This window comes from Ammospiza caudacuta, chromosome 7, assembly GCF_027887145.1.
Source record: "Ammospiza caudacuta isolate bAmmCau1 chromosome 7, bAmmCau1.pri, whole genome shotgun sequence".
NCBI classification, from domain to species: Eukaryota; Metazoa; Chordata; class Aves; order Passeriformes; family Passerellidae; genus Ammospiza; species Ammospiza caudacuta.
The window spans coordinates 48,518,480-48,531,731 of NC_080599.1; the positions used below are offsets into that span (position 1 = coordinate 48,518,480).

Sequence of the window (13,252 nt, forward strand, 5' to 3'; positions counted from 1 at the left end):
CGAGTAATTGACGGGACGTCCCGGCTTTACCGAAATCTGGCACAGCCGAGTTACGGTTTCACAAGATCGGGTCTCGGGATTTGAAACAACGATTATCTTTTTTAGCGGGAGAGCAGTACGGGGCTTCTCCTTCCACACAGCTCCTCAAACGCAGAATTCCCTGCATCATGTTTTAAAACGTAGGGGCAATTCTCTCAGGTCACTTTACAGAGGATCAACAGCACGTCCTGTATCCGTGGTGAGGCGAGGCTGAGCCACAGAGGTGAGGGGAAAGATGGAAACTAAACGACAAGTTTAATTAAAAGCAGCTGGCTGGTTAAACACCTGCCTAGAAGTAGATACCCCGTTATTTATCTCACCTGCGAGGGACGAGCTACTGCTTTATTCTGCTCCAATGTTCCGAGAGCGCACCAATGGTGCTTGATGCGAGGGAACTCTGCAGACAAGATTTGTAATCGTGGAGAAAGGATGCCCGTAACCCACAGCCTCTCCACGGAGAGACGCCGGCTGGTTCTGCAGGCAGTGAGGGACAGTCGGCCTCCGCACCCTCTGTTCCTGGTGCCACCGGGACACCGGTGTTAATCAGCAGCACCTGTGGGAGCTTAGAGCCGGAGGAGCGCTTCCATAGCTCAGGTGCTTCTATTTTAGCTAAATGAGAAAGGTTTTATAATGGGAGGTGCAAGCAGGAGGTGAGGTAGTGAGACAGATGGAGGAGCTGCGAGTTTGAGCTGCAGGATTCGCTTGTGCTTTGGAATTTAGGAGTGCGGGAAAATCGCTCGTACTGGCTCTCCCTTTCCATCGTGTCTGTTTTCTTCGCTAATAGGGAGATGCGACTGGAACGTGTGCCTAGACTGGGGTGATCGGGGGAAGTTGTGGCAAAAAATTAGGACAAATGAGGGGGTTCTCAGGGGGGTTGTTTTTTGTTGTTGTTTTGTTGGGGGGGTTCCGTGCCTCCTCCCCTCGCTAAATCCGCACGGGCTCGCTAGCGGAGATAACGGCCCCGCCGCGCTGGAAGGCGGGTTCTGTGCAGGAGGTGAGGCCAGCGGGGCAGGTCCACCCACTTGAAAACAAAACTTTTTTCCTGCAGGCGCTGAGAGCAGAGACCGGCGCGAGGTCCCCGGAGCCGGCTCGCCGCCCGCCGGGGGCTGGAATGTGGTAGGGTAGGGCCATGTATTGGAAGAGTGACCCGATGTTCGTCTGCAGGCTGGAGGACAAGGACCTGCCCGCGCTCGGGGGCCCGGCGGAGAAGGTGCGCGGGCGCGGGGGGCGGCGCGGCTCGGCGGGGCCGCGGCCTCGGCCGTGGCGCTCCCGCCGGGTCCCGCGGACACCGCGGCCTCCGCCAGGGTCCTGGCGGGACCCGCAGGCATCGGCGGGCCGGACCGGGCCGGCGCGGGGCTCCTGGGCGTGGCGGGGCGCTGACCGTTGTCTCCCCGCGCTCCCGCAGGCCAGCCCCGCAGCCGCTGACGAGGACTCCTGCTCTTCCTCCGCTGCCCTGTCGCCCTCCTCATCGCCGCGGTCCATGGCCTCAGGCTGCGCCCCCGGCAAGTGCGTGTGCAGCAGCTGCGGCCTGGAGATTGTGGACAAGTACCTGCTCAAGGTAAGGGCGCCCGACCCGGAGCCCCCTTCGTCTGGCGACTTCCCTCACCGCCGAAGCCGGAGGGCGGCCTGCTTAGGCAGAGCCTGCCCGGGTGGCCGGTAGCGCCCGGAGAGCCTCGGGGAACCGGGCCCGGTGGGATCCGGGGCTACAGCCCCCCGGGCGGCCCTATCGCTCCGCTCAGCCCTCCCCGCCCCGGACGGCGCGGAGCTGCCGCGGACACGGGAGCGCGGGGTCGCAGCGCGTTTGTTGGCGGTGCTCGGGCCAGAGAAGGGACCCTAGCTGCTGTCGGTGCTTCGGGTGGCGCTGCTTGCTCTGGGCTGCGTGCTCCTGGCGCGCCGGGAGAAGCGCGGAAGCGAATGGAACGGGGCGTCCCGGCCGCGGCCATTCCCGCGCTCTCTCGGTCAGACGGCGGCGGCGCGACCTGCATTTTACTGACATAGGTCTGGGGGGAACGGCGTGAGTCTCAAAGCCAAAAATGCCTCTTGAGAAATGGAATAAGTTATTCCTGCAAAAGGCGGCTAACTAATATATTTGAAGGAAACGAGCTGCGTGCGTGCAGAGCTGTTCTCTTGTCTTAGCAATCAGAACCGAGTAAGATAATTTAAAAACAAATAAACAAAACTAAGTGGCTTTAAATATGAAGCGTTACTGCGGGGGGAGGTGTGAGAGAGAAGTTTATTTGCTTTTCGTATTATAGCCGTTAAAATTATTCTCGGTCAGAGTTTTGCCGTCTTTCCTCTCAAAATTGAGAGTTACGATCATGGTAGAAGTCGGTTGATTCCATCAATTTTAGACGAAGTTGTTGTATAGTCGCAAATTGATAGGGGGTAACACCCCTGGAAAGACATCTGTGGTGTTGCTAAATCATCCGGTTAGGTCTTAATTGAGGTGGGGAGGTCTAAGTGAAATGCCTGCGGGAGCTAGCGTCCATTTAAAATGGGGCTGGTGCAGGAGCTGCCGCGCATCCCTGGTTCGGGTGACCCCGTCTCCCTTTCAGCAGCTTGGGCTGGCACAGAACAGGCGGGTGGACAAGGACCAAAACTGACTTGAACTCAATTTCAGTTCTGTTAACTCCTGTGACGTTTTGGCAGCTCATTGATCGTTTACTGATCACTGCTGTCTCCTATCTGAACAACCAGAATAACGGGACTTGGAGCAAAAGACCTCTAAATTATTTAGCCTTGAGTTTAAATTAGCTGCTACTGTTTCTTGCGTAGGCAGAGAGGAATCGATGCCGGTATGCTGGTGTCCAGCAGCAGCACGCCTTTCAGCTTCATCAACTGACAAACAGGAACACAGACAAATGGCATTAAATGGGACAGCCAGGGAAGCTGCTGGTGTCCCGCTCTTTGCAAGTTGTGTACACTTGTCAGCATGTGGGAAGGTGGCTGCCGACAAGGATAAGGGTTAGGAAAGCATTGGGCACACGGCAATATTACACCCTGAAGAATGACTGAAATGGGCGATCCCAGCGTGGGTGTTGGAGTCCATGCATTGCCTTCTCTGAGGTTTGTCTGGCCATGCTCTGATGAAAGGCACATTCGGGATTACCTCAAATCTGCTTTTCCATAGGGAATATATGGGCTGTTTGGTATGAGATGAGAAATTGGCTCAGTGGGGAGAAACCAATTAAAACATAATCATTCTTTGGTTTTCAGAATTCCTCCTCTACAGTATGGGATTATCCAGAGGGTTATTACTTAATTTGTGTGGTCACTAGGAGTCTTGAGTTGTCAAATCATTTATTTAGGTGATGTGCAATGTCTGTGCAATTAAGAGTTCCTTTTAAAGGAAAGTAGAAATTGAAATAATTGCTCTCATTTTATTTATTTTATATGCCCAAAAATGATATGTAAGTTTCCAAAAATGCTGATTTCTACCGCATTCCATGACTATGTTTAGTTTTGCTATGGACTTACTAAAGAAATATTGAACTTGCTATTAAAACACCTGCTGCTGTTTTGAAACTCCGATGCCATTCACCAAATTTGCTTTAACAGCAACATGGCAAATGGAGGAGTGGTTCATGGTGTTTTTCTATTTGACAGACCTTTTTCCCCTTCAATACTCGCATTTTAAAATTTTAAATAACTTTGCAACTTTTGTTTTTTGTTAGGCAGGAATCTGTACAGACTAGAAAATAGAAGTGTGTTAGTTAGTTGCCTTTCTAAGGTCACATAAGGCCAAAATCCGCTCTCTTACTCTAGTGCTATGAGAACAGAACTGGCCACAAAACACCTGCATGGAACTTGTATCTCTTGCTTCCTCTTCTACCGCTTTTAATTACAAACCCATGAAAGCTTATTCTGAAGACTCGAATCAAATTCGTTTACCTTCAATAAACGTGCAGTTCCATAGAGAAAACATTTTGCATTCAAGATAACTTTTCTGTGAATCATGGTGCATATAACATTTGATCATTTCTGGAAAAACCCCGGGGTTTGTAAATATAAAATGCAATATTGGTAGTACGGGTATTGAAGGGTGGTTTTTTGTTGGGTTTTTGCAGGTGAATGACCTCTGCTGGCACGTGCGCTGCCTCTCATGCAGCGTTTGCAGAACGTCCTTGGGAAGGCACACCAGCTGCTACATCAAAGACAAAGACATCTTCTGCAAACTTGATTATTTCAGGTATATCTTACAGGAATATAATTTATCAGATAACTTGTTATACTTGCTTGTTTCTTTTCACTTCAGCCACAACTGAAATTCACTGAGACTTTTTCATTTGCTAGGTTTATTTTCAGCAGTTTAAACTATGGCTTTTCTTGAGGAGAGACTTGGGGAACCCTAAGTCTGTGTAACGTGACCTCCTGCTAAGTCTCCAATCTGCCCTTCCCCTGTTGCACGTAGCTGCTGCATTTATCCCATCACTTACACGTGTATGCATGGAGGAGTCCCTGCTGCAGTCGGGTTGAAAAGCCATCCTTTGTGCAAAGAGTCGTGCTTGGATAATGCTGGCTGAGAATGCAATGTAAAATTGAGATGATCTGTTTGGAGCAGTGCTTCACTGGTGTAGGGCTTAAGGCATCACAAGGAGCTGTAAAATCAACCCAGAATAAATCCCATTATTGTGAAAAAAAGCTTTCAGCAGTTATACTTTTCTGTGATCAGTTTGATTTAGAATGTGATTCCTTCAAAATTACAGGCTAATCTTGCAAGGAAGAATATTATTTGTGTTGGCAATGGAGTATTCAGGATGCAGAGTTTTTGATCCAGAAAGCAGCAAAAATTGCTGCAGTTAATTTTGATGTGATTGCTAGTACTTCTCTAGTTGGATTGCTAGACCAAACTATCTCTGGGGTTCTCAGGTGTGCAGTGAATAGATTGCATCCAGCTAGTCAAGTTTGAGACGTAGTGGGAGGGGGCAAGCTGAGTGCTGTAAACTTCTGAAAAAACTAAATTTGTGGGACTTGAAAAAAATTTGGTCTGCAAAGATCTTGGGGACAAATTCTTATCTAAATAATCAACATATTTTGATGGCTACTTTCCTCTTCAAAGAGAAATTTTCTAGTGTAATAATGCAGATTTTCTAGTTTATTTAAAAATCATAATGTGATGTGAATTGAGGAAATAACTATGAATATATGGGTTTTCCCCTGTCTGCTGAAGATGCTAAAGATTAGTAAAGGGGTAATCTAGCTAAATATATTAATTCAGACTACCACTAGAATAATGTGAAATACATTTGAAAAACTGGAAAAATTTTCAAGAGTCTGCTGTTTCCATCTTTCAGCTTTTAAGAGTAATTATCTTTATAAAAGGAATGATGAGGAGCTATGAATTCATGTAGCAGTTAAAATGCTTTGATTTAGCTCTTTGCCTTCTGAAAATACTAACCTCTGTATTTCAGTAGTGTCTTGCCTTAAGCTAGCATATAGAAACTTGCTGATTTTCCTTTTTTTTGCAATGCCAGCGCAGTCGTGCCGTGGGCTTCAGCCGCGCTGCCACAGCCCGGTCACCCCAATCCTGTGGGGCCCTGGCGGTGCCCGGCTGGTCTCAGCTGCCCCGGTCACCCCAATCCTGCGGGGCCCTGGCGGTGCCCGGCCGGTCTCAGCTGCCCCGGTCACCCCAATCCTGCGGTGCCCGGCCAGTCTCAGCTGCCCCGGTCACCCCAATCCTGCGGTGCCCGGCCGGTCTCAGCTCCCCCGGTTCTCGTTGCGGGGGCCTGGCGGTGCCCAGCCGGTCTCAGCTGCCCCGGTCACCCCAATCCTGCGGTGCCCTGGCGGTGCCCGGCCGGTCTCAGCTCCCCTGGTTCTCGTTGCGGGGGCCTGGCGGTGCCCGGCCGGTCTCAGCTGTCCCGGTCACCCCAATCCTGCGGTGCCCGGCCGGTCTCAGCTGCCCCGGTCACCCCCATCCTGTGGGGCCCTGGCGGTGCCCGGCCCGGTCTCAGCTGCCCTGGTCACCCCAATCCTGCGGTGCCCGGCCGGTCTCAGCTCCCCCGGTTCTTGTTGCGGGGGCCTGGCGGTGCCCGGCCCGGTCTCAGCTGCCCCGGTCACCCCAATCCTGCGGTGCCCGGCCGGTCTCAGCTCCCCCGGTTCTCGTTGCGGGGGCCTGGCGGTGCCCGGCCCGGTCTCAGCTGCCCCGGTCACCCCAATCCTGTGGGGACCTGGCTGTGCCCGGTTCTCGTTGCGGGGGCCTGGCGGTGCCCGGCCGGTCTCAGCTGCCCCGGTTCTCCTTGCAGGCGCTACGGCACTCGCTGCTCGCGCTGCGGGCGCCACATCCACTCCACGGACTGGGTCCGGCGGGCCAAGGGCAACGTGTACCACCTGGCGTGCTTCGCCTGCTTCTCCTGCAAGAGACAGCTCTCCACCGGAGAGGAGTTCGCGCTGGTGGAGGAGAAAGTCCTCTGCAGAGTACATTACGACTGCATGTTGGACAATTTGAAAAGAGAAGTTGAAAATGGTAACAGACTGCTTAAGAAATATGTTTGTGGTTCAGATTTAATTAAATTGTTGGGGTTTGCTCCATTTTCCACACTGGGAGATAATTGGCTGGTTTTACTAAGACTGGAAGCACAGGTACTTGAATCAAAGTAATGGTAAATTATTTCAGGGGCTTTTATTTATTTGCTTTGGTTCTGCAATTTTGGTTTGGGTTGGGTTTTTTGTTTGGTTGGCTTTTTGGTTGTAGTTTTTTTTTTTTTGTTTTGGGGCATTGTTTTTTTGTTTTCTTCTAGTGCTTTGGGTTTTTTTGTCTTTTTAGTCTGCAGAACTTGTCTTGTATCCTATGGAAAACAAAATATCAGCATATCCTGTTAATAAAATATCATGTTACATTTATTTCTTCCCTCACTTGCAAGGGAGTTGTTTAGGGCATAATGTGTTGTGATGCTAGATCAATTGAATTTTGAATAGATTGTGTTTTTTTAAAGCTGAAATTCAGCTGACCAACTACTGTTGGTTATTGTTGGAGAACAGCCTGACTTACAGCAACATTATGAATGTTTAGAAAGGAGTGCTGTTTTCTTTTTAATGTTTCAGGTAATGGGATTAGTGTGGAAGGAGCATTACTGACAGAACAAGATGTTAATCATCCAAAACCAGCAAAAAGAGCTCGGACCAGCTTCACAGCAGATCAGCTCCAGGTAGAGACACTGCTAAAAACTTGTGTAGCTTAGGTTAAGCCGGACATGGGCGCTGAAGCAATAGAAAGTTTTATGCATACAGGGGGAAAGAAAAGCTTGAATGCTTTAAACTACTTCATAAACTATCAAGACACAGCATGTTTCTGGAAGTTTACCATGAAATAGTACTCTTTGAGCTCTTTATTTCCCTGGGGGAAGGTTGTAATTCTGAAGAGTGGAAACAAAAAAGGTGGTTCTATTTGATTGCTCGATGAAATCTATTTAATCAGCCATTTACATCACTAAGCATAATAAAACCAAAATATTCTTTAGATTATGTAATGTGAAAAGTTTTTCTGAAGATGGCTCCTGTATGTGACTTCAAGACATTAATAAGATGGAAGTTGGAATTGTTGTAGTGCCTGCATCTCCTCCACTTTCCAGGTTTCTTGTCTTTTTGTTGCCTTGACAAGAGTTAACTTCTATTGAGACAGTTTAGAGCTACTTCAAACTCTAGATAACCACTTGAATTAGCTTTCTAGGGAAAAACTCTAAGACAGGGCCAGCTTCCAATGAAAGAGGGGATGGTGGGACAAGTAGTGAGAAGGAAGTTGTGACTTTCTACCTAATCCTGACTGTACATCCCTGCCTTCAGTTTAACAGGTCTTTGACTTTCTGGTAACAAGAGTTATTTTGTTGGCCTGTCCTCTAATAGTGAAAGCAGTTGAGAAACTCATCTTGAGGTGTAATAACATGTGAGGTGTTAAGGTAGTGCTATAAAAAAGGGCATGGAGTTGTTCAAACCTTCTGTTATAGTCATGACTGGAGAGAGGAGGTGGTGTTAAAACACAAAACAAGCATGTAAACAATAATCCATCTGGGTGCACAGGGCAAGGGCTCTGGGCATTGAGCTTGAACTTCAGCAAAAGGGAGCTTTTTTGCCCAGCAGAAGCTGAAAGGGAGATAAGATCAGCCGTTAGGATGGGAACTGTATTCAGGGGCTCTTCGCAGCTGCTGTCATTCAAACTTCCATGTTCCCTTCTTTTCCTCTTTAAAGTAGATTGTAACATACTTTAACAGGTGTTTGAGGTCTTATGGCATCTTGTTAGTTCATGTTACTTTCTCTCTGCTTGCTGTACCTCTGTACCTGTCCTCGAGGCTGCTATAAGTCTTTACTTCCAACAAGAGAAACATTGGGACAAGTGCACTGTCAGAGTTGGCAGCATGTAATTATCTCACAAAGTACTTGTACAAAAGAATGTCCACACTTTTCTGATGGTTTTGTTCTTTAGCACCTCCCAGGACCTGAAAAGGCTCCCAGAATGCTGGAGAGGCAGTTTGGATAAGGGCTGGAGTGATGGGACAAGGGGGAATGGCTCCCACTGCCAGAGGGCAGGGATGGATGGGATATTGGGAATCAGGAATTGTTCCTGGCAGGGTGGGCAGCCCTGGCACAGGTGCCCAGAGCAGCTGTGGCTGCCCCTGCATCCCTGCAGTGCCCAAGGCCAGGCTGGACACTGGGGCTGGAGCACCTGGGACAGTGGGAGGAGTGGGAGGTGTCCATGCCCATGGCATAGGGTTGGAACAAGGTGAGCTTTTAAGGTTCCTTCCAACCCCAACCAGTCTATGATTCTATGAAAAATTACAAAAGTAAATAGTCTGAATCTTCAAAGATGAAGCCAGGCAAAGTTTGATGGGTCAAAAATCCAAAAAACAAAATAACGCTTTGAAATTGCTGAAGATACCCTGCAGAAATCCATGAAGCCCTACTTTCATAAACAGGCCGAATCCTTAAAGCCTGTGAAAGTTTCAGGATGCAGGCCAAATTGACATTTACTTCCTCAGAAAAAAGGTGTAATTTATATTCTTAAGAGAAGTGCTGACAACTTCAATTTTCTGTCAAAAGATGAGTGGTCAAACCATCAGAAAGGCCAGGTTAGCCACAGTGGAGCCTGTTTCTTGGGGTGGTAAAAGACAAAGGAAACAGCATTCCTGTATCCTCCATGGAGATGAAAAGAATATCAATTACTCCATTTAACATAGGATGCAGATAGTGGTTGACAGGTTCAGAGTGGTGGATCATGGCTCATGCCTTTTTATGCTGTGGTCTGCTGCTATAGGTGTTTATTGAGCATATTTGAGTTGCTCTGCAGTAAATTTTCTCCTATAGTTCTTTTAATGCAGTCTTACAGAGGACTTCTTCCAGTTTTTACTACTACCAAGCAGAATGGATTTCTCTAATTTCTGATAAATGTCACAGCTCAGTCAAGCATAGCAAGGACTTGTACTTTGGCTTTGGGAGATTTTTTTTTTAAATGTATTGAGTACTCTCTAGAGACTAGTGATCACAAAAAAAAAAAAGTTTCCTGAAGACAAGCAAGGAGTAGTACCTTAGTCTGAAAATACTGTCTAATGTGGCTTTTGATACAAATGCTCCTACAATCTCGTGTCTTGCCTTTTCAGGTTATGCAAGCACAGTTTGCTCAGGACAACAATCCAGATGCACAAACACTTCAGAAACTGGCAGAAAGAACAGGCTTGAGCAGGCGTGTTATACAGGTAACAGTGTGAAGTTCCTTGACTCACAGTCTGGTACTCATCCATTGGAAATGTTCAACCAAATTTTTTTCTGAGGTTATTCTAACATGGAAAAAGATCCTAATCTCTTTTAACTTTGGACAACATCCTTAGTCAGGAATAGGTCTAGAACAAGCATCGTAATTTGGAAAACTTGCTATGTTCCTCTTGTACTTTGTGTGAAGGGATTAAGTCTTCTAGGAAGAAACTTCTCAGCCTAAACAGTATAGAAATTGGTATTAATTTATTTCAAATATATATTTGACTGCAGTAGTCTATTCTTAAGACCTGCACTCTTTTTGAAAGCGTCTGTGGTATGACATTAGGAACAAGTGAATATCTAGCCATTTGTTATAGACAGCAGAGTTAAAATATGCACCCATGCCAACCAAAACTGAAACACAAACTCTGAATCCTTGCTTGAAGATGTCTCTCAGCAAAAATATTGATGCATTTTTTAAAATTCACATACACAAATGTGATTTTAAAAATATAATACAAATGATATATTTATATGTTAATATAAATAAAAATTAATTTTGAGCTGCCTTGGCTCATTCTAGCTTGGAAGATTGACAGTGTTTCTATAGAAATGACGTATCTGGCTGCTGCAATCAATTCTTTAAATAAAAAGAAGGAATTGTTTTCCATGTGGAAAGGCCACGTGGGTATTGTGTGTGAAAGCTGCTTTGCTGGCAGTAGCTCCCGGCAGGGAGGCGCTGGGTCCCAGCGGAGCAGGGCTGCAGGTGATGAGATGTTGCTCGGCCTGGGCACGCCGGCCCTGGAGCTGCCCAGCCCTGTCCCTGTCCTTGGTGGGTGCTGGCTACTGAAAATGCATTCCTGACTTGACCACGCTTGTACGTTCAGAATGGCAGCATTGCATCAAAGGCCAAATGAGCTATGCAAACTCAGCTTAAGATAAACTCCAAGGTTGTTGTTGTTGTGCTAGTATTGAATGTGATCTATCAATGCGATGTATGTTTCCCTCTTTTTCAGGTGTGGTTTCAGAATTGCAGAGCACGCCATAAGAAACATGTTAGTCCTAATCATTCATCAACTGCTCCTGTCACAGCAGTCCAGCCCTCCAGGTTGTCTCCACCCATGTTAGAAGAAATGGCATACTCTGCATACGTACCCCAGGATGGGACTATGCTCACTGCTCTGCACAGCTACATGGATGGTAGGTATAACAGCCTTGCTATTTTTCTCCTCAGAAAAACATTATCAGCTGTAGCAAAACCAGTTTACCTTTCTGATTAAAGAAACCCAATGGATATATCAATACTGTACTTGCTATCTACACCTCATTAAGAAAGCAGTAGCCCTTCACTGCAACAGCATGGCTGAGGATCTGAGTATGAAGACCACTATTCGTGCTTCTTCTAGTTTATTAAAACAAGAATAAGAAATTAAATACTTATTTAAACATCTACTTCACATATTTTAATAACATTTAATTTTAATGAAAACTGTTTGGCACCTGCTCCCTGGCTTTTGTCCCATGGACTGTGAGTATGCTCAATCCAGCAAATTCCCTGAAAGCTTCAGCTTTCCTCTCAGTAACACACAATCGGAGAGAGTGGGACAGGCTGGTGGTCAAAAGTGCTTCAATCTTCATTTGTCTTATGACCCAGCAAGTCTACAACTTTGGGTCCTATTTGTGATTAGGAGGATTGTGAAGGTTTTGGGAGAACCAGGCTGAGCTGCATTTGTGGCCTGAGCTTGTTTTCCTCCAGAGCAGTGGGGTTAAGAGTGGCCAGCTGGGGGAGGAGTGCAGATGCTGGGTTAGGAAAAACACAATTGCTGCAGGGTTGGGACAGTGAACTGTCATTACCAAGTGGATTCACTGACTTTTAATCTTGTGCTATTTTCAATGAAGTTGACTGGTAAATGTTTCTGTTTTTGTAGCTCATTCTCCTACAGCTCTTGGACTTCAGCCTTTGCTACCCCATTCAATGACACAGCTGCCACTAAGTCACACCTAATTCCTTTTCATCAGGGATCTAAGCTATTAAAGATGTAACCTTAAGTCACAGTTTATTGAAAATATAATTGGAAAGATATTAATGTTAACTTTTTATTTAACACCCAGAGCATTTTCAAGAAAATTTTTGCCCAAGTATGTACATCTATTTAGCTTGCAAGACACTTTTATGGGTTCTGCATAAGTAACTATTAATTGTTTACAAGCCTTATTAAACACCTTTTTGTATTGTCTGGAAGTAGTCTGCTCTAGTTATGTGTGTGTTAATTTATTTGTCATCAAAAGAGCACTTTGCCTAAAAGAAAGGACTGACAATTGTGCAAAATGTTTACAATTCTTTGTGAAATTGTAGTTTATCATTAGGTTTGTATTTGTAAGTTATTGTTAAAAGTATTACCTGTATTTGAGTTGTGTAGAGCCTATATGTTAAAGCTTATTTCTGTGAGTTTACAAAAATAAATTTTGTTTGCAAATATTTTCAAAAGGAACTGAATAAAGTTTCTGCTGTAGCATGCCAAGCAAAAATGTTGCTGTGTCTATGGCTGAACTGTGATCGTTTGTCAAGTGCGTAAATTGAATCTTCAATTTTAAGAGAACGTCCCTGGTGTGCTGAGGAACATTACACTGAAGTCCTTCAGGAGGGCTCATATCTATTTCCATTGATAGTAAAAATAATTTAATGGATTTATATGGATCTTGAAACACTCCAAATATGTGCTGTACAAGTGGGTACATGCAAAGCAGTGCTGCCTCTGAGGATGCACACCTGGAGGGGGAAGGGAAACTGGGTACCTGTTGGACAGATTTTAATCTGTGGCTTGGCAAGTGGAGAACCTGAAGTCGCATTTGCTTTAACATTTTGAGTCTTTCTTACTTCAGCCTTTGTTTTCTTCCATTTTTTTGTCTTGTGATTTTGTTAAGCAGGGCAATAAATAAGAGGCAATAGTTGAATAGTCTGCTTTTTAAAAGTAAAATCTAGTCTGGCATTTTAACTGACCAATATCAAACTGCATATGAACAATGACTGGAATTCATTCAAATGCACTACAGTCCATGGTGTTTAGAGCTGTCAATGTGCCAAGAGTGGTAGAACATGTTTTGATATACTAGTTTGATGCGTACAAGTTACTACAAATTCAACAGGTTTTTTGTCTTCAAAGACTAGTTCCCTTAAATGACTTAAGACAGTTAGATCCCCCTTGCTCACTTAAACTTTTTTTGCATCAGAAGGAAACCATATTTTGATAGGGCGTATGTGTCCATATCCCTTTTTTTTCCTCTCCCAACTATGCATTAGTGTCTACTTTGTGAAATTCCTTAATGGTGCTGGTCAAATAATTTCAATTTGGAAAAGGTAGAGTTCTCTGTTGATGACTTTTGTGAGCAGAAATTTGATGGCAAGCTCTGAATTAATAAAGTTCTGTAAGCTACATGCTGGCACTGTTTTAAGCGCTGCTCATAGGTGTCTGAGCTAATCTGAGTAGCCAAAACAATCTCCAGCGGTTTAAGGCTTTTATTACCCTGCCTT

At 45.7% G+C, this 13,252-nt stretch overlaps 1 protein-coding gene across 2 annotated transcripts; it reads left to right on the forward strand.

Moving 5' to 3' along the window:
- Nucleotides 1-415: 415 nt before the first annotated feature.
- LHX8 (LIM homeobox 8) lies at nt 416-12,136 on the forward strand. 2 transcript variants are annotated; one of them, XM_058808864.1, is made up of 9 exons: nt 416-633; nt 1,088-1,249; nt 1,445-1,597; nt 4,107-4,228; nt 6,282-6,502; nt 7,081-7,184; nt 9,627-9,722; nt 10,737-10,920; nt 11,649-12,136. In XM_058808864.1, the coding sequence occupies exons 2-9, from the start codon at nt 1,169-1,171 to the stop codon at nt 11,723-11,725; spliced, it is 1,038 nt and encodes a 345-aa protein (XP_058664847.1). In that variant the 5' UTR covers nt 416-633; nt 1,088-1,168; the 3' UTR covers nt 11,726-12,136. The 2 variants fall into 2 exon arrangements, with proteins under 2 accessions (XP_058664847.1, XP_058664849.1); XM_058808866.1 differs by lacking the exon at nt 416-633 and adding an exon at nt 774-802.
- The last annotated feature ends 1,116 nt before the right edge of the window (nt 12,137-13,252 follow it).

Bases quoted from the DNA above. Each gene is read 5' to 3' on its own strand.
- LHX8 (XM_058808864.1), top strand. From the start codon at position 1,169: ATGTATTGGAAGAGTGACCCGATGTTCGTCTGCAGGCTGGAGGACAAG. The intron at 9,723-10,736 runs GTAACAGTGTGA...CCTCTTTTTCAG, and splicing joins TGAGCAGGCGTGTTATACAG to GTGTGGTTTCAGAATTGCAG. The intron at 10,921-11,648 runs GTAGGTATAACA...CTGTTTTTGTAG, and splicing joins TCTGCACAGCTACATGGATG to CTCATTCTCCTACAGCTCTT.